Here is a 24,300-nt window from a genome sequence, read left to right as displayed (position 1 = left end):
GGGTGGTAGTTAATTCACAGAAAATTGAATAAAATTTTATGCTTTTATAAGCAGTAAAACTGTTATTGTTATTCAGTTTGTAGTAAGTGGCCAACATGTGACGGTTTATAGCTTTTTGATAAAAATAGAGCCCACATCTTTAGGTCAGCCGAACAATCAAGTCATGTCTTGTGCATGGAAGAAATTTCATTCTGGTTTCAGTTTATTTTTTCAGTGATATTTGGTATGAGACTATTAAACAGATGGTTAACTAATAACCAAATCTTTGCTTGAGGCATTGAGCTGGTTACTCTTGAAGCTATAGAAGTCTTGCCTGGGCTCATGACTGTTCCAAGAGAAACCTTATAGCATGACTCTTATGCACTGATTAATTAATGATTAATAAATTTTATGAGAGCATAATTTTTGTTTTGTTGGATAGAAATGTCTTTTAAGTGATTATTTTCCCTTGGGGTAAAATATGGTCCATGCTTAAATTACATTCCTGTACTGAGGTCCCACCAAAGTGATTAAATAATACCCTCAGTAACACTGAAAATATTGGACTTTATTGAATCATGTTTTTGCGTTATTTTTGACTTTTAAAGCTGCTTTCACTCAGAACATGTGTAACTAAAGTCTTCTCTGAAAATTGAATATTTGAGGTTTTGATTTCTAACTCATCACTAAGATATTTCAGAAAGTTCATGGAAATGTGTATTATGAAACAACTGGATTAGATTTCAATTTTTTCCACCGAAACAAACCTATCATTTAATTTAATTTTTCCAAGACTTTTTGAAGTACTTTAATGTATTGTTTTCTGCTACATCCCCTTTAGTATTGAAGAATATTATATGTAATCTTAGCAATAAGCTACTTAAAGTAATTTGCCATTTAAAGTGTCCAACTTTGACTGGAATTTTTGCTAATGTTATATGAGATTCAAATCCTCATAGACCTTCTCATAGCAGATTTAGCCATTTTTTTTGTATTATTCATCCTTTTTTTTAAAGATTTATTTTTATTATTTATTTGAAAGTCAGAGTAACACAGAGAGAGAAAATTAGAGGCAGAGAGAGAGAGAGAGAGAGAGATCGATCCTTCTATCCGCTGGTTCAATCCTCAATTGGCCACAACGGTTGGAGCTGCGCCAGTCCGAAGCCAGGAGCCAGGAGATTCCTCCAGGTCTCCCATGTGGGTGCAAGAGCCCAAGGACTGGGCCATCTTCCACTGCTTTCCCAAACCACAACAGAGAGCTGGATTGGAAGTGGAGCAGCCAGTACTCGAACTGGCACCCATATGGATGCTGGCACTGCAGGCAGCAGCTTCACCTGCTATGCCAGAACGCCAGCCCCCTTTCCTTCTTTTTTGAAAAATTTTTTTTCTCGCGTGACTATCTGTATAGCCAATGTGCCACTCAAAACTATACTGTTTTTAATATCAAGTTCTATGACATAATCTGACCATTGAGTTGGCAAATAAAAGTTTCCCAGTAAATAGCTGATGTAATATAAATTTAAGAATATAAAATTATTATAAATAATAGTGAAGCCTAAATTCTTTGATTCTGCATAAATCAATTTATAGAATATTTTAAGAGTAATCAATAGAGAATAAAAGCCTAGTGTTTTCCAGGTCAACATTCTTTAAGTATACATGGTTAGAATTTCAATGACTTTGACAAAATAACCACTACTGTAAGCTTTTAATTCAATATCCAGAGCAATAGAAATTAAACATTACAGTAATTTCAAGGATTGTGGAAGCTGTGATTGTACGCTAAATAAAAGACATAGAAGAGGTACTGTGGTGTAGTGGGTAAAGTCGCCGCCTGCAGTGCCAGTATCTGGGCACTGGTTGAATCCTGGCTGCTCCACTTCCAATCCAGCTCTCTGCTAAGGCCTGGGAAAGCAGTAGAAGATGGCCCAAGTCCTTAGAACCCTTCACCTCTGTGGGATACCCAGAAGAAGCTCCTGGATCCTGGCTTTGGTTCAGCCCAGCTCTGGCTATTGCAGCCATTTGGGGAATGAACCAGCAGATGGAAGACCTTTCTCTCTCTCTCTCTGCTTCTGCCTCTCTGCAATTCTGCCTTTCAAATACATAAATAAATCTTTAAGAAAAAAGACATAGAAGAGAGATGAGGTATTAAAATGAGCAGAGCTGATGATTTAAAGCTAAGTTTGGGGCCATTTAAACTGAACAGGGATTCCTTGGACCAGCTAATGAAATGAGTGATAGGAAGCCTGATCAGAAATCATTTTGAATGTCAGTGGGACTCATATTTTTACTTTCTTCTTATTTGTATCTTAAGAAGGAGCTAGAACTTTGCATTTGAGAGCCAGCAATTAAAAAAAGTGTTTTTATTATTTTTATATTTTATGTTCTCATTTATTCAAGATGCAGGGGAGACAGGGATGGGGGAAGAGAAAGTACTCCCATTCTTCTTGTTTACTCCTCAAATGCCCACAATGCCAGAGCTGAATGTGGGAGCCAAGAAACAGGATCTCCATGTAAGTCTTCCACCTAGGTGGCAGGGACCAAAACCACTTGAGCCATCAGTGGTCAGCATTGTCAGGAAGCTGGCAGAAGCTGGGGCCAGGACTTCAGGTCAGGTATTCTGATATGGGATGTGGACATACTAACCGCTAGGTCACATACCTGCCCCTAAAACCAACACTTTGATTTTTTTTAAGATTTATTTATTTATTTGAGAGGTAGAGTTACAGAGAGAGGGAGAGACAGAGAGAAAGGTCTTCCATCCATTGGTTCACTCCCCAAATGGCCTCAACAGTTGGAGTTGGGCTGTTCCAAAGCCAGGAGCCAGGAGCTTCTTCTGGGTCTCTGACGTGGGCGCAGGGGCCAAAGCATGGGCCATCCTCTACTGCTTTCCCAGGGCATAGAAGAAAGCTGTATTGGAAGTGGAGCAGCCGGCAGACAAATGGGTGCCCATAAAGGATGCTGGTGTTGCAAGCGAGGGCTTAGCTTACTGTGCCACAGCACTGGCAGCAACATTTTGATTTTTACACACCTACAACTCTTTCAAGATCAACCTTCTAGCAACAATACTAGTTCTAATCCTGCCTTTCAGCGATGCCTAGGTCTTACACTGCTTACTGTCTTCTTCAGTGTTTTTGCCCCTTTACCTCTTCCAGTACATTTTCTTCCTTTTTCGTTCCACTTGGATTTTAGGCTGATTGAATCCCACTTATTTCAGTTGTAGGTGCAAAATTGTGGCTCTGTTAGATTCCTTTCCTGGTAATATTGAGACTAAGGGTAGTAAGCTTAGATAGATGAGGAGACACACACATTTATTTATTTAAAAATAAATCCTCCTGCCACAGCCAATAGGCTGAAGGTATTCTTAGATATCTCTTCTTCATGGGATACTCTTGTCATTTTGGCCTTTCCCTGACTTAATGATGGCTGTGTACTGGCCTGGGGTCCTTCAGCTGTCAAGTATTTAGTTTCTGAATAAATATTTATATTACCACCATTCAGTGGTTTTAAAAATAACATTCTGCTGTAATCCATTTCCTAAATGTTGTCACAGGCATCCCATTCCTCAGTGGTAGACTGCTACTCTTTTCATAGTTACTTCTCTACAGCAATGTAACTCTGTAATAGTGTGCCTAACATGGAAAAGCAAGCATTCCTTGATAGCTTCGGATACTGTCTGCAGCGATGAAACTGCTGCGGTAGTGGCCTAAGGCAGGCTGATATCTAGTGCCAGACATAACCCCCCTAGATTTGTGTTAGTGAAGGAGGACTGATAATTGATCAGCTATCCCTTCCATACTCTGAAGGCTTTTATAACCCTCACAAAAAGTAAGTTTTAGTATTCTCAGAGTATTAAAAGAGGTCCTGAAGTGAAAGAGTTTTTCCTGGCAAATGTTTCCAAAATGGAAAACGGATGTTCCATATCTATATTGCACCAATTCATGAAATAAACCCCAAGATGAGCTTGCATCTCAGGATTCAGGTAAGGGTGCCAGTAAGTATGAGAGGGATTGGTAGCCTCATGGAACAACATTTCTTTCTTTTTCTTCTTCTTTTTTTTTTTTTTTTTTTTTGACAGGCAGAGTTAGACAGTGAGAGAGAGAGACAGAGAGAAAGGTCTTCCTTCCGTTGGTTCACCCCACAAATGGCTGTTACAGCCGGCGTGCTGCGCCAATCCGAAGCCAGGAGCCAGGTGCTTCCTCCTGGTCTCCCATGCGGGTGCAGGGCCCAAGCACTTGGGCCATCCTCCACTGCCCTCCCGGGCCACAGCAGAGAGCTGGCCTGGAAGAGGAGCAAATGGGACAGAATCCGGCGCCCCAACCGGAACTAGAACCCAGTGTGCCGGCGCCACAGGCGGAAGATTAGCCAAGTGAGCCATGGCGCTGGCCTTCAAGCAACATTTCTTTGTGATTTTGAAGTGGCCAAGACAGCCAGGTTTCTGTGTTTTTATGAAGTTGTTATGAATGTATTCTATTTTCACTGTAGAAAAATTTAGAAAATGTTGAGAAGCAAAATTATGCCCAATTCAGTTATTGCTGTTAAACATTGTTATTGTTTGTATAGACCTTATACACATACAATAGTTTTCAGCATTGAGAGAAGTAACATTTATATGTGATTCATGTTTATGATAGTTCCATGAAGTACTGAGGTTTATAATCTTGCTAAGAGAGTAGTGTGTATCACACATGCTATAAAGTCAGTGGGCATAGTGGCCCTGGTGACCATATAACAGCCACATACATGTCCAGGAGGTCAGCTTCTGCTTTCAAGTTTGGGGAAATACTATGTGCAATATTACTTATGAGCTTTGGAATTTGTATGTGTCTGGGACTACATTCTCGAAGAAAATTAAGCGTATATGATGGTGTATGACTGTGTGTATGTGTGTGTGATCCCGTTACATGTTTAACAGCCTGATTTTCTTTACTTAGTGTCCTGTTATAGACACTTTTCCACGTCATTGGATATTATTAAAAATAAAGTTTAAAAGGCTTACATTACACCACAAAAGTGGATCTACCTTAATTTTGTTAACATCATTGGATACTTAGGAAGTTTGTAGTATTTTTTGTCTTACTGTTGCTATTCCAACTGTGGTCAATGTCATTATCATTCTTGCTGAGATTCTTATGAAATAAGTACATGTACACATACACACAGCCTACATATATATCCATTTGTGTGTTTATGTGTGTATTTTTAAGATACTTAATGTATATTGCCAAATTGCTTTCTAGATTATTTTTTATTGATATCTCTTTAGTAAGTTTAGACTGTACTAATCTCAATATGCCTTAACCTTCATAAGTCTTACAAAAATAACTTGGAATTTGTCAATATAATATTGTCTTTCTTTGCATTATTTGATCTCTTGTATATTCTAATGTTTCTTTTCTGCCTTTTCACAATTAAATTTCTTCTCTAAATTGTGTTTTTGCATATTTCATTGAAATATTACTGATGCTTATCATAATTGGAATTAATCTTTTGCCTTCTATAAGCTGTGAGTGTTCGACTTTTCTCTGTTTCCTTTGCTGCTGTCCTTGTTGAAACTACTATCATTTTCCATCTAAATTGTTTTGGTAGCCAAAATCCCCAACACATTTGCAGGAATGTGAGTAATTTGGACACTGACTACTTTTCTAGCTTTATCTCCAGCTTGTGCATTCACTGTCTTCCCAATGGCTTCACAGGTGCTTGTGTACCTGGTTAGCTTCATCTTTCCCACACACACATTTGCCCCACTTATCTGGTCTTCCTTCCAGATCAGGTCTCCTTAAGCACCCTGTAGAAACCCATTCTTTTTCTTTCTTATATTGAAAACAACTGTGTTAATGAATTCACTTTTGTAAGCTAGATTTTTAACAACTAATTCTGTAATTTAGATGAGGTAAGTGATAGATTTTTTTTTCAGTTTTCCAAAAATATGTACATATATGAGTACACATTTTTAAGAGGAGAATTTATTAAAAAATGAAAGTAGTCTCTGTGTATTCATAGAGTGACTCATCCTCTAAGATTAATGGACAAGATCATGGGCTTTGCAGACCTAGGACTTAGGTTGGAGCCCTGGACCTAGTATTTATGAGCTATTTGGTCTTGGGCAAGTTACTTGATCTCTGTGGGTTTTACTTTCCTCCTCTATAAATGGAGTTAATAGTTACATCTGTCTCTTATGATTATTGTGAGTATTGAATGAGGTAATCCATGAAGTGCTTAGCATACCACACATGATAAGCACTGTATAATGTGAATCATTATTCTTTTCTTCATTCTCCTTCCTTTCTCTTTAAAGATCTATCTATCTATCTATCTATTTGAAAGGCAGAGCAATGGGGGAGGTGGAAGTGGGAAGAGGTTGAGAGATCTTCCATCGGCTGGTTCATTCCTCAGATGGCTGAAATTCCATCCTAATCTCCCACAAGAGTGACATGGGCCCAAGCACTCTTTCTGATGCCTTCTTAGGCTCATCAGAAGCAAACTGAATCAGAAGCAGAGCAGCCAAGATTCAAATTGGCCCTCTAATATGGGATACTGGCATTGCAAGCTGCAACTTAACCTCTTGGGGTACAACATTAGCCCCCTTGTCTTTTTTGTCTTTGAGCATTTATTAAGTTCCAGTGCTTTGAGCATAGTGCTAGAAGGTATGTAAGTGTCTGCTTTCTTTCTAGGCAGTTGCCCTGGTGGATTTGAAGTGTTTCTTCTCAGATAATGAAGTTGCTTTTTTTTTCCATCACTCTGCCATTCTTCTTTAGGATTTCATGACACTTCACTTTTGCTTCCAGAATTGCAATGAGTTTTTTTTTTCTGTAAGATAGCATAATTTATCTCTGCTTCACTTTTGAAACTTTGTATTTATTTATTTGAAAGAGAGAGAGAAAGAGCGAGCACTCCCATCCACTAATTGATTCCCGAAATGCCCCCAGTGGCTGAGAGGAAGGGAGGTCAGCAAAGCCAGGAACTGGGAACAGAATCCAGGTATTCCACATGGGTGGCAGAAAAGCCCAATTACTTGAGCCATCACTGCTGCCTCCTCTGGTCTGCGTTGGTAGGAAGTTGGAACCAGGAGCTGGAGCTGGGAATTGAATGTAGACACTCTGATGTGGAATATGGACATCCTAACTGGAATCTTGTCCAGAAGACCAAAGGCCTGCCCTTGGTTTTTTCCTTTTCTTGGTAGTATAACTTTTTAAATATTAATACTCTGTTTTCTTGACAGCTGGCAAACTTCCCCAGACTCTGTGAGGAAACGGAAAGGATTGTTGCTAACCACATTCGTGAACGGGAAGGGAAGACAAAGGACCAGGTGAAGAATGGCTTCCCCTGCTATGGAGGGTACTTGTGGGGAGTAGAGAGCTCTGGAAGGCTGATTATTGGTCTCCAATAGCCATTATGTCTCTTAGTGGGAATAAAAAGTGGAATACACAGCTTGTACTTGCTTTAACTTATTATGAATTAAATATACATGCTATTAGACATTATCTGTATTAAAAAATATAAATGAATATAAAGACTAGAATGAATTTAAAAACAGCAGCAGGAGTTCCATTAATTTTCCTCTCAACACTCAACACTGTGCATGCCTAGGATGTATGCATCTGACTTTCAAACCTCTAACCCAGAAACATACCACATCTTTTTCTTTAAGACAGGAGTTAATCTTTAATAAGCCCACAGATGGGCTCCAGGATGTTCACAAACTTCTAAAGTGTTATACAGAATGTTCACTGCTTTTATTTCCTGAGAGAAATGGAGGTAGCTTCTCATCCATTTATCCATGGAAACTACGATTGAAAAAAATATTTAAGAACTGCTCTTTTAAATGTTTCTGACTATTTTATAAGTGTAGATGGTATGTAGGGAATGGTTAGAAAAGATTATTTCAAGTCAAGATAATTTATTTTTAAAAAGTAAAAGACTACATGAAAACAATCTAACTTCTTACATTTAAATAGATTTTTCTTAGTTACTTATAAAGCATTATGATGGGAAATACAGAGGTTTTCAGATGCTCTTAAATTCCATGACACAGCTGCAATGTGATGCTGTGGAGAGAACACTGGACTAAGGCCATGTGTTCTCCGCAAAATAACAGCACATTCTTGTGCGAATCATTTCTTTGGATTGCTCTTTTCTCATGTACAACGTTGGGATGTTGGTCTATATAATCTCCTACTGTCTTTGTAAATTAGTATTCCAAGATTTTTTTATTCTCAGGTGAGTTGGAAGGAGGGGTGGAATGGGAGAAAAGAAAGAAGACAAAAGGGAGGAAGCAAATCACAGGTAGAGATGCATGTAGCACAAACTGCCCAAAGTGTGCTTGTGGAGCTGTGGGGGGGAGGGGGGTGGATGGTAGTGTGGCAAGAGAAAGTGAAGAGGCAGAGGCAAGAGACCAAGCGGTGTGGGACATTTGTGAGCTGATGTTGGCAACCTTTTCTCTGCTTGAGCTGTGAGATGCATTGTTACTACATTTTGCTATTGTACTCTGAAAATAGATCACTATTTATAGTTTTACTCATCTTTGAGCTTTATTTTTCTTTATTTATTTTCATTTTTTAATTTTAAAGGCAGAGATGGTGGAGGGAGGGGGAGAGAAAGAGAGAGAGAGAGAGTCAGAGTCTTCCATCCACTGGTTCATTCCCCAAATATTGGCAATAGCCAGGGCTGGGCCTGGCTGAAGCCTGGAGCTGGGAACTCCATTTGATCCTCCATGTGGGACCTAAGTATTTAAGCCATCTACTGCTGCCTCCCAAGGTGCACACTGAAAGGAAATTGGAATTATGAGCAGAGCCAGGACTTGAATCCAGGCGTTCCAATATGGGATGTCAGAATCCTATGTGGCATGTTATTGCTGCACCAAACACCTGCCTGTATTCCTGCTTTCATACTCTTGGATAGCTAAAATAGCCTAAGGTGGAGAAAATGGGATTGCTTAATTAGTGAAAATCAATCAATCAATATTAATTCTTAAACCAGTGAAATCAATCCAAATAAATAATCCAAGGCCATAGGATCCTAATGTTTTGGCTTTGTTGGACCAAGAAAACTTAAGTTCTGAAGAGGCATCTGTACTCCTGACCTTAAATAAATAAGCAAACTGTCTTAATTTAGTATCTTTAGTGTGCAATGTTCAAATTATAATCTTTCCTACTTAAATTAACTTGTAGAGATCTTATGCAGAAATAATATTCAGATAGAAATAATATAATTATGTGTGATCATATCTGTGTCTGTTGTTTACTTCTGCGTGTTTCACATTGTTTCACTAGAATTATATACTCAAATTAGCATTGTTAAGTTTATGGGCTCTGGGCTCAGATCACCTGACTTTGAACACAAGCTCTACCACCTACTCTCTGTGTAACCTCTGATAAGTTACTCAACTTCTTTACATTTCAGTTTCCTCATGTTAAAGTGGGATAATAATGGTAGTGAATGCAGACAGTTTGTAAGGATAAAATGAATTAATCTAAATATAGCTCTCAGTTCTTAATTTATTATTATTATTATATTATATACAATATTATATATTATATAATATATTAACATTATTATTATTAAGAAAAATTATGACATCTAGTAGAGGTGAGGAAGAATTGACTTTCCTGATTTCAAAGGGAATTATCTTTCATCTGCAGCTATGATATAGTCATATAGTGATTATTTCATTCCCACATGGGAGATAAAAGGCAGGGCAGGGATGTCCTAACTCACTAACAATCTCAGGTGGCCTGACCTGATAGTTACCCACTCCTAGAGAAGTTGGTGGGGTCCTTTTCTAATATGGGCCTGTGTGGCATAGTAGAAACATGCATACTTTTGGATAATGTGAACCGGTCATTTTGGATGGATCTCACATTTGAATTCTGCCTTAGGCCCTGTGATGCTTTTGAAGTATCTAGTCAGAAAGTCACCCATTTCCTCAGGCATCTGTGTCTGAACTGCTCTGAGACATTCTTGAAGGTTTCTTTCTTTATAAAAATAGAATTATGACCAACCTCTGATCTGGAAGTTGTTTTTTTGGGGGGAGGGGATCTTCAAAATTAAAAAAATATGGCAAATCATAAATCTGTCTGGGAGCTTTTTCCTCACAGGTCTTTGAAGATCCATGTGTGCCAGCTGTTATTCTAGAAGCTTCCATACATGTAACTTCAGGTTGAAGTGGTTGACGTTGTGGGTGATTATTTGTACCAGAGGTAGTTTCACTTCTATTCAATGAAGTATTCAATAACTATGGGTAGAAAAAGCAGTGAGAAACCCTCAGAAAGTGAAAAAAAATAAGAAAAAAATGTGCTGTTTTCCTTTTCATCCCCCACATGTGACCTGGCTCTTTTCCTAGGGTGAACACAGACTCCCAGTTTCCAGGAAAATGAATGAGAACAGCCATAGCTTTTATTTTTTCTCCACTTTTTTCCTATACTGCAGTCCAAGTTCATGTGTGTGAATGTCCAAGATATTTATGATAATTTTTGGCAATGCTGAGAATTATGTAGATATTTTGCTCTTTATGATGGCAACAATTTATTTGTACTTAACTATTATGGTGTGTTGATACAAACTGTGGGCCAGATTTTATAGTTTGGAACCATAACACTGAACAGAATCTGGCTTTATTATTGGGAGAGAAGACAAAGCTACAGTTAATGTAATAATAATTGCTCCTCCCAATTGTCAGTTTTCTTCAAGAGGTGAAAAACAATTGTACTTGAAGATATGGAAGTGTGAGTAAAGCTGCTACCTGTGAAGCTGGCCTCCCATATAGGAGAAGTTTGTGTCCTGGCTGCTCAACTTCCTATCCAGCTCCCTGCTAATGGCCTGGGGAAAGCAGCGGAAGATAGTCTAAGTGTTTGGGCCACTGCCACCTACATAGGAGACCTGGATAAAGCTCCTGGCTGCTGGCGTTGGCTTGGCCCAGCTCTGGCCAGTGTGGCCATCTGGGGAATGAACCAGTGAATGGAAGATCTCTCTCTCTCTTGCTGTCTCTCCCTCTCTCTCTGTAGCTCTGACTTCAAATAAATAAATCTTTAAAAAAGAATTTGGAATGTAAAATTATGAATCTAATGGAGAAATATTAGTATAATTTTTCACTGTAATTGATATACCCTTTTGGAAACTAAATGAAGATGAAATAATTTGTAGCCAGTCACTGAATTTAATGTTTGAGAATTAAAAGATAGCTTTTCACAGAAATGTTTCTCTTTGATTTATAGGTACTGCTATTGATTGACATTCAAGTTTCCTACATCAACACCAACCATGAAGACTTCATTGGTTTTGCAAAGTACGTGAAACACTGATAGTCACATGCATTCCTCTGCTAGTTTATTAGAACATGCGTTGTGACTTTCTACTACAACTCTCCTACCTTTTGAGAGTAAATCTTGTGTTAAGATGAACTATGAGGCTATCAATTTAGGAGGTCTAATTTCCACAGCCATGGAGTAAGAATATTCACTATTGTCTTGATAAAGTAATTAGCTCTATAATGCTGGATATAAATCCATGATGCCTTAAATAGTCATTATTTTTGGATGATGGTGTGCAGTTTGTACTTAAGGTCTGATAGATAAGCAGAAACAAATGCAAATTTAAAATTTCTCACATTAATTTGAAATATCAAGTACAATTCATAGGATACACAGTATTTTGACTTCCCTAAATCAGAATGTAGACACTTTGTTAGCTGTCCTTGGTGAATTAGATGTGTTCTGTTGAAGTGAACAGTATCTTTTTTAAAAAGTGTTTGTATTTTAAATATGCTACTCTGTGTGTGTGTGTGTGTGTGTGTGTAGTTATTCTTTACAGATTTTGTCATGTAGATATTATGGTTAGTTATATAAGGTTGATTATTCATTATGAGATGTTTTCAAGTCCCTGAATTCACAACTTTTTCTTGCCCAGTAGTGAAACCAATTTTTGTTTGATTTATAGAATCTTGATTCTAAGTCTAACATGTATTTATGGAATTTAAGTAGTTCCAAATTCAAGTTATGTGAAATATAGCCTATTTTATATAAGATGTAAAATCAAGGAGTCTATATGCTTTTATTTGAACTGGATGTCCAAGAGCAGGACAAACAAAACAAAACACAAAATGTCAAACTAATATATTTTATTACATTCTGACTTAGAAGGAACAAATATGTAGGCCATGTGACCTAAACTAAACAGTGGCCTATGGATTTTATAGACATGTTTTAGGGAGAAAATTCCCAATTTCCAAACAGAAAGTTGCCTCATTCTCAAGTTGGCTGTAGTTTTACTGGCATAGCCAATGGCATAAATATATTTTGAATCCAGTGGCTGCTGCTATCTAGTGGTAAATGTTTTCCTCCACAGTTTTCTGTCTGTTACATACATGTAAACGTGTTAGAACACCGTAATGAATATGTTCCCTTGTCTAGTAGCATTTTTCAGTGACAGTGATCACTATGACTTTCAGAGAGCTATTCACTATACCAGCATGTCACACAGACCCAGCCCCCTCTCTTTTAGCCCCTATGACTCTCACCATTTGTACTTCTCCTTTTCTTCTGCAAAACCGCCCATATTCCTATGCTTCCTTACCCTTTATGTAGAGGGATCTGAGAGTTTCTTTTTGGTTTCCCTGATAGCTGGTGATGTCCAGGTGGCCTGCACCAAACTCTTCTTTAATTTCTATGGGAGTAAAATAAAGAAAGAGAAAAATAAAATGTTTTTACTTTCTTTCTAGGAGCTTTCTTTCTAGAGAAACACATGTAAAAATTTAAACTGACACATTCTCCATATACTTTACTTGCTTCTTTGAGGCATTTAAAAGGCAAACACATCCTTGAGTCATTTGAAATAAAAGTAATTCTGCCTGTAATGTTGATTTTTATGGATTACAAATGTCAGTTATGTTCTTATAAAAATGTAGGAGATATAGATGTAAACTTGACACAATAACTTGGAAATGAAAAGGATGTTGCCATGATACCTTTTTGTGGTATTTCAGTTCAAGAGCAGTTTGTAGTCATAATACTTTTTGAAGAATTCAAATTTTAAACCTTGTAACCAGTGCTACAATTCAAATTTTACCTCTATTCTATTCTTGAAACATTCTTCCTGGATTATGTTATATTTTTATTTTCCTTTCCTTTTTCAAAAGATAGATTACTAGGGTTTATTTCTTCCATATTAAGCTTCCATATTTTCTACCTTAGAAGCTATTGAAATATTATATTGATTTATAAGTTTTCAAAGGCATATAATTTTTCAAATTTAATGTTTTATTTAAAATTATTTATTTAAGAGATAGAGAAAAGGAGAGAGAGAGAAACTTAAAGAAAGAGGAAGCTCCCATCCATTGGTTTATTCCCTAAATGATTGCCATGTTCAGGGTTGGACCAGGCCAAAGCCAGGAGGTGGGATCTCAATATATGTCTCCTCTGTGGGTGGAAGGAATCTAATTATTTGATTAATCACCACTGCCTCCCAGGAATTAGAGCCATGTATTGAACCCAGGCACTCTGATGTGTACTCTGGCCATCTTAACGGTATTGCTACACACCTGCCCCAGAATCAGGACTTTCAAACAGTCTTGTTATGCAATTTTCCTATTATTCAGGTGAGTGAGTGGCTTCATTTCTTCAACAGTGATAGATTATGAACTTTTATAGTATTGGTGAAAAAAAAAAGAATTATTAAAACTGTTCTAGAAATCCAGCAACTTTGCATATTCTTAATCTAATTTAAACTGTGTGCTTATACCTTGGTTTGAAGAACTTGCCTGTGTCGGGCTGGCCTGTGGTGTAGCAGGTAAAGCTGCCTCCTGTGGAGCTGGCATCCTATATGGGAGCCAGTTGAAGACCTGGCTGCTCATTTTTCATCCAGCTCCCTGCTAATGTTCCTGGGAAAGCAGCAGAATATGGCCACAGTTCTTGAAGGGCCACTACATCCATATGGGAGACCTGGAAGAAGCTCCTGACTCTTGGCTTCAGCCTGGCCCAGGGTGGTCATCGTCACTGTGGAGTGAACTGGCAGATGGAAGATCTGTCTCTCTTTCTGTCTTCCTTTCTCTCTCTGTAACTCTGACTTTCAAATAAATAAATAAATCTTAAAAAAAAAAAAAAAGAACTAGCCTGGGAATCTGCAGTCCCAGTTATTTTTGCTGGATTTGCCCTGGGTTTTGGCAAGGCAGTTAGCCTTACTCTATCTCACTCCACTATGTCTATCAAGTAGAGAGACTTGTACAACTTTCAGGATTGTCAGAAGATCAAATTAGTGAGGTTATGTGGAAGCACTTTAGAAAACTGTGGTACAGTCTGTAAAATGAGAGTGTCTTTATCTCACTCTCTCTCTCTCTGTCTGTGTCTCCCTCTCTCCACACACATACACATACACACATACATTTGGTTACTAGATGAGATGTACCATTTTGCTTTGTCATGAAATTTATAATGATTTGAGTATTATTTCCCCTGGAATATTTTTTGTTTCTGATGTCATTATCTCTAAATGTTATATTTTACAATGAGATTCAGTGGTAAATGTTCTTCCCATCTGTATGCTGAGTTGGAATACATTTCAGTGTGACGTGGGATCATTATGAAGTTGAAGAAATGTTCATTTTAAAATCACTTTGACTAACTCTGCCAGGCAAAAAAAAAAATCACTTTGAGGGGTTGTGGTATTTTTTGTGCTTTTAAAAATTAAAAAAATATGGTTGTAGCTATAAATTTTAAAGTTGGCAGGAATGCTGTTTCCATCAAGGAAGAAAAGTCAAGCCATATTTGAAGACAATTATGTAAGTATTTTTAAGTTCCAAAGACAGAAAATTAAGGTCTGAGGTTGAGGAAAATAAGCATTTGTTTCATGAGTGTTTTTTTTTAAAAGAGTTCCCAAAAAGAGGGGCCACTTCACAGATTATCACATGGTAATGTACATAGTGTTTTACACACGTGATGTTTTCAACTGAGATGACTTTTTGCTCTAAAATTTTTTTTGCAAAAGGAAAACAAATGGCTAAAAGTAAATTAATAGAATATTTAGTTTCAGAGTAGTGCTCAGGATATCTCAGAATTCTCTTTCCTATTGTACAGTTTATTCTGCCATGTTGAATATGTAGAACTTCTTTTTCTATCCCCCAGTTGTTTGTCAAACATGGCCCGTAAAATATGTACCATGTGTAATATGTCCAAATAAGCATTGCTGTAGGCTTTCTTTGGAATTTCCTGACTCCTAAAAACTTGGTCTTTCAACTGTAATATGGTTTCTTAGCCTAAAAGTTCAGTACCTCAAAAGAAAGTGTCAACTTTACTTGTGAGTTAAAGGTTTTGATTTGTCCTTCTCTGTTGAAAAAAAAAAAAAAAGCCCTAAATTATATTTGCTTACATAATGCCACTAGTTTTTACTATTTAAGAAAAAAGAATGCATCCAATTGTTCCTTCATATACTTCTCATTCTTAATAATCCTGCTGTTTGAACAAAAAGACAAGCTTGTTAGCCAAATTCCTTGGGAAGTGAAATTTAAAATTCTTGTGCTCTTCTTCATTTGTTCCATTACACAATCTGCCTTCTGAGTTACTAAGATTTATGCAGTTCAGTGATTTAAGATAAAGATAGGCCCCAGATATGGGCCATTAAAGTAATATCTTTATACTGTAAGCAGCAGACCAAGGTCTGTGTTTTTCAATCTGTGGAGTAGGCCTCAACACCTGTTTTCTCACAGTTGAAATGATACAGTGTGTAGATTCCAGTTCTTGTTATTTGAGCACCATGAAAATTCTATGGGTTGTAACATTCATTATATCTCTTTCCTGATCCTCTGGAATTCCTCTGTTGCCATTTTACTAAAGGCAGCATATTTGAACCTTGCCACCAAATTCCAGAGCATTCTTGGTTTTTCCCTTCACATTCTCCTATTTTCCCCCTAATACATGATTATATTCTATTATAATAGTGTTTTCAGTTTTTAATCTTAAGTGAGAGTGTTTTTTCTCTTGTGGAGTCAAAACCTAGGTAGAGAAGCTATAAAATGGTCTTTCTTCTGACTCATTAAATTGCGCTTGAATGCTTACTGAAGTTATCTGGTAAAAAGATAGAGTTGAACACCCTGAAAGGACATCATTAATATCACCTGTTCAAATCATTTATAATTTTATCACTCCAATGTTGTGAGCATCTTTAAAGATAGTTTTATCTTTTTGAGAGAAAGAGAGTTTGGCGGCGGGGGAGAGAGAAGGAGAAAGAGAATGAGAAAGAGAATTTCCATCTGGTGGTTCACTCTCCAAAGGCCTACAAAGGCCAAGGCTGGGCCAAGCTGAAGCCAGGAGCCAGGAACTCAATGCAGGTCCCTCATATGGGTGGCAAGGACCCAATTCTTGAACCTTCATTGCTGCCTCCCAGAGTCTGCATTAGCAGGAAGCTAGAGCAGAGAGCCAGAGCCAGAAACTAAACCCTGGGCACTGTGATGTGAGACACAGGCATCTTAACTGATGAATGACTTCCCCACCCAACACCATTTTGAAAGTAAGTAGACTTTCATTTTTATTCTTCATACTCAAATCTATTTTGAACTTCATCTCTATCTTTAAAATGAATCTTAGGATATGAATGATCCTTCTTTTATAGGCCTTCACGTTCTACAGGATTTTCTTGCATAGTACTTAACCAGAAACTTTACTAAAGATCCTGTAGGTGGAAGTGACATAATTTTTTTTTCTTTTCCTTTAGTCTGGTTGGAGACAGCACTGCATGTGATGAGTAAAACTCCTGAGACTCTCAAGAAGTGTTTATATCTCTCTTAGGGGTAATATAAAAGAACACTTTAAAAGAGCTTTGTTATTCCTCAGTGGTGTACAATAGAAACTTCTGAGATGTTGGAAATATTTTCATTTGGAGATTTGATTATTGTTTACAGCCTTTGTCTGTACTCTGAAGAACAGTGATTTTTCTACTTATAACCTCTTGAATTCTTTATTTGGTGGAGGGTTAAGCTTCTGACTATAAAATAAACTCAAAGTATGCCATTGTAAGAATTTAAAAAAAATAAGAAAGGAAAGAAGAGGAAGGGTGAGAGTATGGGCAGGAGGAAGCGTAAGGTATGAAGTATCACTATACTCTTCAATCTTTACATATGAAACACATGAAATTTGTTCACCTTATGTAAATAATTTTTTAAGTAAAATAAAATGATAATTAAAATAATTTATAATCTGAGCTCTTTGGTATAGTAGTCACTTAATGTATGGAGCTATTGAAATATGGATAATGAAATGAGGGAAATAGCTTTTTAATTTAATTACCACATTTGGCTACAAGCTACTGTTTTGGATACACATCTCTACAATACACTGAATACAGCTGGTTGCCTTAGATCCTTGCTCAGTGGACCCTAATTTATTGATGGCTTGGGGGTGACCTACAGTAGTGGCTATTAAAAGAGAAAAAAAAAAAGTTTATATCTTAGCTGCTGCTAAACAAGCCCTAGGGCTCATGTATATAAGTCAACTTCTTATATGCCCTGCCAGTAAAATATAGAAAATGGGTGTTTTCCTCCCACTGCCCCACTTGTTAGTCAGAATGTTGCCATTTTGCTAGTATTTTCTCATCATGGTTACTACTGATGTTGTTCTAATTACAGCTTTCTTGTACAAGAAAGTTGTAGTGAGAGAAGTAGAGGAACATCCTGACATTCTCCATGTAATCCGCATCTCTGAGGGAGTCTCTGTTTTCTTGCTGTGTCTGAGCCCTCTTTGAGTTGACTTAGAGTTTGTACTTCTCTTTTCTTCTTACTCCCTTCAGTTCCCTTTTTGTCCCACTGAAACCTAATTTCTACCACAGCACTCTACTGAGACTGCCTTTGTCCAGGAAAACAGTTGATCTATTGGACAGTTCTAGTTCTTCATTGGATACCATTAACCACTCCTTCTTGAAGAGATCTGTTGTTTCTTTGCTTAATAGCCCACTATCCTCTTCTGTTTTTCCTCTTTCCATCCTAACCACTCCTTCTCAGTCTTCTTTACGAGCTCATAATCCTCTGTTCATGGCTTAAGAATTTTTTTTTTAAATTCATTTTTCTTCCCTAGAGCCTTTTCTTTTCTCATCCACTCCATGCCCCTTGACCAATCTCGTCCACTCCATTTGTTTCAATTACCAACTTGATTTGATGACCCCACACCTATTTCAGGACTTTCTCTTGGACTGTGTACCTCATTCAACTATAGTAGATACATCTCTACTTGTATATTCTAGAGAAACCTCATCCCAGTAATTCCAATGAAACTCATCTGCTCTTCTGATTTACATTTTCTCCATTGTTCCTACTCTCTGAGTGGTGACTCCCAGTTGCTCAGATTAGAACCATGATGTCATTCTTTAATCTTTATTCCCTTATCTTTGTTTTCCTTCATCTTTACCAAGTCCATTTGATTATATCTCCATAATATTTTTTGAGTTTGTCTATTCTTCCTTCATCATTGCTACTACTAAAGTGAATCCTCTCTTACTTGGTTTACTTGAATAGTCTTCCTGCCTCCTGTCATTTCTTTTTCTTTCTTTCAGGGATTCCCTATTACTTTCAGAATAAAGTCTAAACTTATTAGTATAATTTCCAGTGCCCTGGAAAATCTGTCTCCTGCTTATCCCTTCAACCTATTCTGTTGTCACAATTTATTTCTACCTTACTTCTTAACTCTGTGCTCCAGGCAGTCTGGCCACTTTGGGATCCCTAAATGTGTCATACTCTTGCCTCAGCACATATGCCTGTAATTAGCTTCTTTAAATTTTTTAGATTTCCTATCTTAGATAAGCATTGATCATCTGGTTATTAGGAACCTTGGGATCAAAATAGAATTCCATAAATATTTCTGAAGATACTACATTAAACCTTATGTTAAGTAATATTAATGGTGATAGGGGTAGTCATACCAAAATTAATGCAATATACCATGTACTGTCAAGGAGCAGACATTGTTGGGAGAGAAATAGAGACTTGACCATAACACAATCCTGTTTACAGAATTCAGGCACAGACAGAAGGCTTTAGGAATTCATGAAAAGGAAAGATAACTGGAGGTTTCTAAAAGGCATACTCCAGAAATATTTCTTGATAGGACTTTGAAGGCAGGGCATTATTCCAACAGTCAGAAGGAAGGGGTTGGGCTGCCAGCTTCTTGTCTTCCATGATTCAGACTCAATAGTGCTCATTTTCTGGAGGTAATTTTTACTGGACCATCGAGTTTATCATGCCATTTGCTGGCTCAGAAACTTTTAATATTTTTCTGCTGCCTACAGTGTAATAGCCAAATACTCTGTAATTGACCCCAACATACAGTTACTGTATAAGAAAACCTGTAAGTTCATTTACAAACCTGAATCTAGTATTCCATGATTCTGCTGTAGTAGTTTTACTCTCCATGACTTCTCTTGAAATGCATATTGTGTTCTGCTAATTTACTGTTCTTTCAATTTTTCTTTATAAATTTTGAATTAAATCATACCAGAAGAATATTTATTGTCTCTACAATATTAATCCAAACCAATTACTATGTATAGGGGGTTTATTTGATAAATTATCACACAATCCTTGGCACATTCCCCTGTTATTTTGAATCTTTTATCATATATGCTAGGACAGAAGAGAACGTGCACAAAATGTTTTAGGTAAGAGAAAGCACTCTGCATACTTTTTCTTTGAGTGTCTTTGTATTTGTTTAAAATATTAAACTTCCTGATACATACTTTTAGAGTAATTTTTTATACTCTTTAAATTTTAATTAGTTTTCAACAGATTCCACGTGATTTGTAGATAGAATTCTAAGGACATAATGATATGCCTTCCCTCCCTCCCTCTCTAAGCATAAACCAATAAAACTAGTTTAGTTTTATGGTTTTATATTTTAGTGGTCTAACAAATCATTCCACAGTGACTTGTGTATAGCAGGAACCTAAATGATTAGTAAAAAAATGTATAAACACTCAGACACACATAAGAAGATATGAGATAATTATGTTTCACATTTGAAACAAACGTATTTTTCAAATTTCTATTACATTCACACATACTGATTTTTAAATTTTGATTAATTTATTTATTTGAGGAGTGGAGGAACCGTTTCACTATTCACTCTCCACAGGCTCACAATGGCCAGGCATTGGCCAGACAAAAACCAAGAGCTGAGGCTTAAATCCATGTCTACCACATAGGTGACAGGAACTCAATTATTTGGAACATCACCTATTTCCTCCCAGAATATGCATTACCTGGAAGTTGGGATTTAGGTGTCTTAACCATTAGGCCAAACACTTGCCTCACCTTTTTATTTTTGTAGGTCTTATTGTTTATTTGTTATTTGTGTTTTGTATATATATTTTCTGATCTGTAATAGATAAATTATGAACTTCTGATTACAAGGACCATAACCTATACATGTTTATATTTTCCACAGACTTGGTACCCTAAATATTTTACTTGTATCAAAGCATTATAAATGGATATGTTCTATAATTTTGCAGAAAAAACCAGTTAAGGGCATATAACCAAAAATATGTCCAAGAACTTATATTAATTTGTAAATCTTAGAACGTTTTCTAATGCATATAATCTTAAATAAATGCTTTGTAATGCCTTTAGTTAAGTTATCATAGCATGCTGAAGAATTGTGGTAAATGATGTTTTCTAACTAGATAGCTTATTTATTATTATTATGTAATTTATGAAGTGACTTCAGTATTTACAATCTTTATCAACAACAGTAAGTATGTTTGCATTTGGGGGACAATAGGAGTATTCTTTAAGTGGAAGCATGTGTAATTTAGTGTTTATTCTAACTCTAAAATTTAATATTGGCTTATAAAATATCTTTCTGTATCTTCTTATAAGCCTTAGGTCAAATGTTTGGAATTTTTAAAAATATTTATTTATTTATTTATTGGAAAGTCAGAGTTACAGAGAAGGAGAGGAAGAGACAGAAGCAAAGAGAGAGAGAGAGAGAGAATGAAAATCTTCCATCTGCTGACTCACTCTTCACTCCCCAAATGGCTGCAATGGCTAGGGCTTAGCCAGGCTGAAACCAGGAACCAGGAGCTTCTTCCAGGTCTCCATGTGGATGCAGGGGCCCAGGGACTTGGGCTACCTTCTGCTTTCTCAGGTGCATCAGCAGGGAACTGGATTGGATGTGCAGCCAGAACTCACTGGTGCCCAAGTGGGAAGCTGGCATGATAGGCAGTGGCTCTACTTGCGACATCACAGCTCTAATCCCAGTATGGATTATTTTGAAAATAGAAGCAGGGCTGGCACTGTGGCATAGTGGGTAAAGCTGCCACCAGTGATGATGCATCCTATATGAATGTCAGTTCGAGTCTCAGTTTCTCCACTTCCAATCCAGCTCTCTGCTAATGTACCTGTGAAAGCATCAAAGGATGGCCCAAGTGCTTTGGCCCCTGCATCCATGTGGGAGACCTGGATGAAGCTCCTGGCTCATGGCTGTGGCCTCGCTCAGGCCTCTCTCAGCACTGGCTATCTGGCCGTTATGTTATCTGAAGAGTAAACCAGTGGTTAGAAGCTCTCTCTCTCTTTTTCTCTTTTTTTTTCTCACTCTCTCTCTCTCTCTCACTCCTACTTTCAAATAAACAAACAAATCTTTTTTAGAAAAAGAATATGGAAGCTCTTCAGTGGAAATTCTGAGAGTGACTTTGCATTTCAAGGAATTGTAGATCCAAAGGGAACTTAACAAACAGCTAATCCAGTCCCTGATCCCTTCCTTTTATGTCTGATTCTAACTCTTTAATACACACATACACACTTTACTGCTGAGAAACAGATCCATGAGCTCTTCCCAAGATAGTGCAAGGAATAATCAAAAATTTAGCTGCTTTTGTCCCCTGTTAAGTGATTTCAACAGGCTTTTCACAGAAGCTTATGTTCTCCAGTGACTTGTTCAAAGTAAACACCTGTGGATCTGTCACAGTTCCAAAGTTATCCCCACTAACCAGTGCTTAATTTTATAGAAGACCCCAAAACCCAATTATGGTGCTTGGAAGAGATAACTGTAGCCTGTGAAGAAGGCCCAATCACATTATGACATAGTTTTCTCATGTATTCCTAGACGAGAGGAAAACCTGCAGGGCCTGGAAAGGTGAATGTAGGAGATAGCAAGGGAGGGATTGGCAGAGGTCCTGCTGCAGGGGCACGGTGGGCAGCCAGAGGGCAGTGTGCACACTATGGGTGCTGGCCAAAGACAGGCACAAACTTTGTCATTTCCACAACCTTACTACAAAGCCCTGTGTAACTCTGTATAACGTAAATTCACATTATTCTCAGAGATGGTTCAGAAATGAATTCCCTAGGGGCTAAAGAAATTAAGCATTAAACTAAAAACTAGAAAAACAGCAGAAAACAAGGAAGGAAGAGAGAAGCTAAAATTTGCAAATTAGACATTGAAAAGCAAAAAATACACACAAAGTATTTGTTGCCACCAAATGCAGTGGAGACTTTCATCACACACCTCCGGCCACTCTCAACTGAATGTAGTGTGTGGTTTTCGTGAGCTTGAGTGAAGGGAAGCAGCTTAAATACATCAGGGCAGATCATATAAGACAGTTATTTTGAACAACAATTTTAAGAATGAAATTGATTTCTAACTTGCTTCTGAAACATAACATCCCATCCCTTTAGATGGTTGACCAATAGTTTTAATCTACCTTTTCTCTAATTTAGACTATTCCAATGATCTCTAAAAACTATGAGCTTCTACAAACTAACTATTAAACAACCTGGCAGAGGGTTGAGTGTTGATGGTCTTCCCAGAATAACCAAAATGAGTTGTCATTTCTTTTCTTTTCTTTCTTTCTTTTCTTTTTTTTTTTTTTTTGACAGGCAGAGTGGACAGTAAGAGAGAGAGACAGAGAGAAAGGTCTTCCTTTTTTTCCTTTTCTTTTTAATGATTGATTTGTTTATTTGAAAGATACAAAGAGAGAAAAATCTTGCATCCACTTGTTCATTCCTGAAATGGCTGCAACAGTTCTGTTTGAGCCCTGCCTAAGTTTGGAGCCAGAAACTCTATCCTGGTCTCCACGTGTTAGGAGCCCAGGGACTTGGGCCATCTTCTGCTGCCTTCCCAGGATGCATTAGCAGGGAGATGTATTGGAGTCAGAGCTTTGGAACTTCAACCTGTACTCCAATGTGAAATGCCAGCATTGCGGGTGGTGGCTTAATCTGCTGTGCCACAACACCAGCCTGAGTTGTGGTTTCATATCCTGTTGGATCCACCACAAGAAAGTGCTGGAACTGTTCTTTTGAGGGATAGAGTAACATAATGCTTAAATGTGAGTGCTCTAGGGATAAATTGTCCAACTTTTGTTTGGATTGTAATCGTCTGTGCTCACATGTAAAGTGCGGGTTATAATGGCATCAACCTCATTGGACTTTCATTAAACAGGTACTTATTAAAGCTAACTGTATGCCAGGTCCTTGGGCCTATAGCAGTGAACAAAACAGATACAAACCTTGATCACAGTAAGCATGCATTCAAATGGAGGGGAACTGGCACACAGAAAGTGAACTACATTATTATGTTTGAACATGGAAAATAAAAAGAGCAAGGAGGGTAAAGGGGGTAAGAGTCCTGGAGGGGGGTGGTTCAATTTTAAAAAGGGTGATCATGGTAGACCTTACTGAAAAGAGAAATTTCAAGCAAAGACTTGTAGGAGATGTTGGGAACCATGTGGATGTACATGAGAAACATTCGAGGCTGACATAAAGGCTCTGAGGTGGGAGTGTGTTCTATGCTTTGGAACAAAACAGAGACTGGTATGGCTAGAGCTCTCTGGAGAATGAGGCAGAAGGTAGTAGGGGTTGGATCAAAGACTGAGGGTGGGGGCTAGTTGAGCAGAGCCTTGTGTTCCTTTCTGAGAGCCTTGAATTTCACCTTTCCGAACAGAACGTATAGATGGCAGTAGAGGGTTTTGAGCAGAAGAGTGACACAATCCCCTTTTACAAGGATGGCTCTGACTTCCTTACTGGGAATAGACATTAGGGACAATTGTGGGAGCAGATGTCAGAAAGCAAGTGATTGTCATAATCCAGTTGAGAGATGTTGTTTGGACCAAGGGGGAAGCAAGAAAAGTGGTGTAAAAAATGATTGAATTTTAAATACATTAGAAGAAGGTAATGTCAATAGCATTTGCTGCTGATTGGGTATGGATGTGACAGAAAGGAGTCAAGGATTTTGGTCTAAGCACTTGAAAATGCAGCGTGCAGTTGCCACTAATTAAAAATGGGAAGACCATTGGTGCAGCAGGTTTTGGGGAGGAAATAAGTTCAGTTTTGAAATACTAAGTATGAGCTGCTCATTA

The 24,300-nt window shown here is 37.6% G+C and overlaps 1 protein-coding gene across 9 annotated transcripts in view; it reads left to right on the top strand.

The window, feature by feature from the left end:
- Positions 1-24,300, top strand: part of DNM3 (dynamin 3) — a 634,013-nt gene that overhangs the window by 259,816 nt on the left and 349,897 nt on the right. For all 9 annotated transcript variants that reach the window (XM_051857117.2, XM_008264064.4, XM_051857115.2 and 6 more), the window contains 2 exons: positions 7,202-7,288; positions 11,193-11,263. In XM_051857117.2, the coding sequence (XP_051713077.1) occupies positions 7,202-7,288; positions 11,193-11,263 (158 nt within the window). The remainder of the gene's footprint in view (positions 1-7,201; positions 7,289-11,192; positions 11,264-24,300) is intronic.

The sequence above is a fragment of the Oryctolagus cuniculus genome, chromosome 7, assembly GCF_964237555.1.
Source record: "Oryctolagus cuniculus chromosome 7, mOryCun1.1, whole genome shotgun sequence".
Lineage (NCBI taxonomy): Eukaryota > Metazoa > Chordata > Mammalia > Lagomorpha > Leporidae > Oryctolagus > Oryctolagus cuniculus.
The sequence above is the reverse complement of the archived record's forward strand: the minus strand, read 5'-3'. Positions and strand labels throughout refer to the sequence as shown.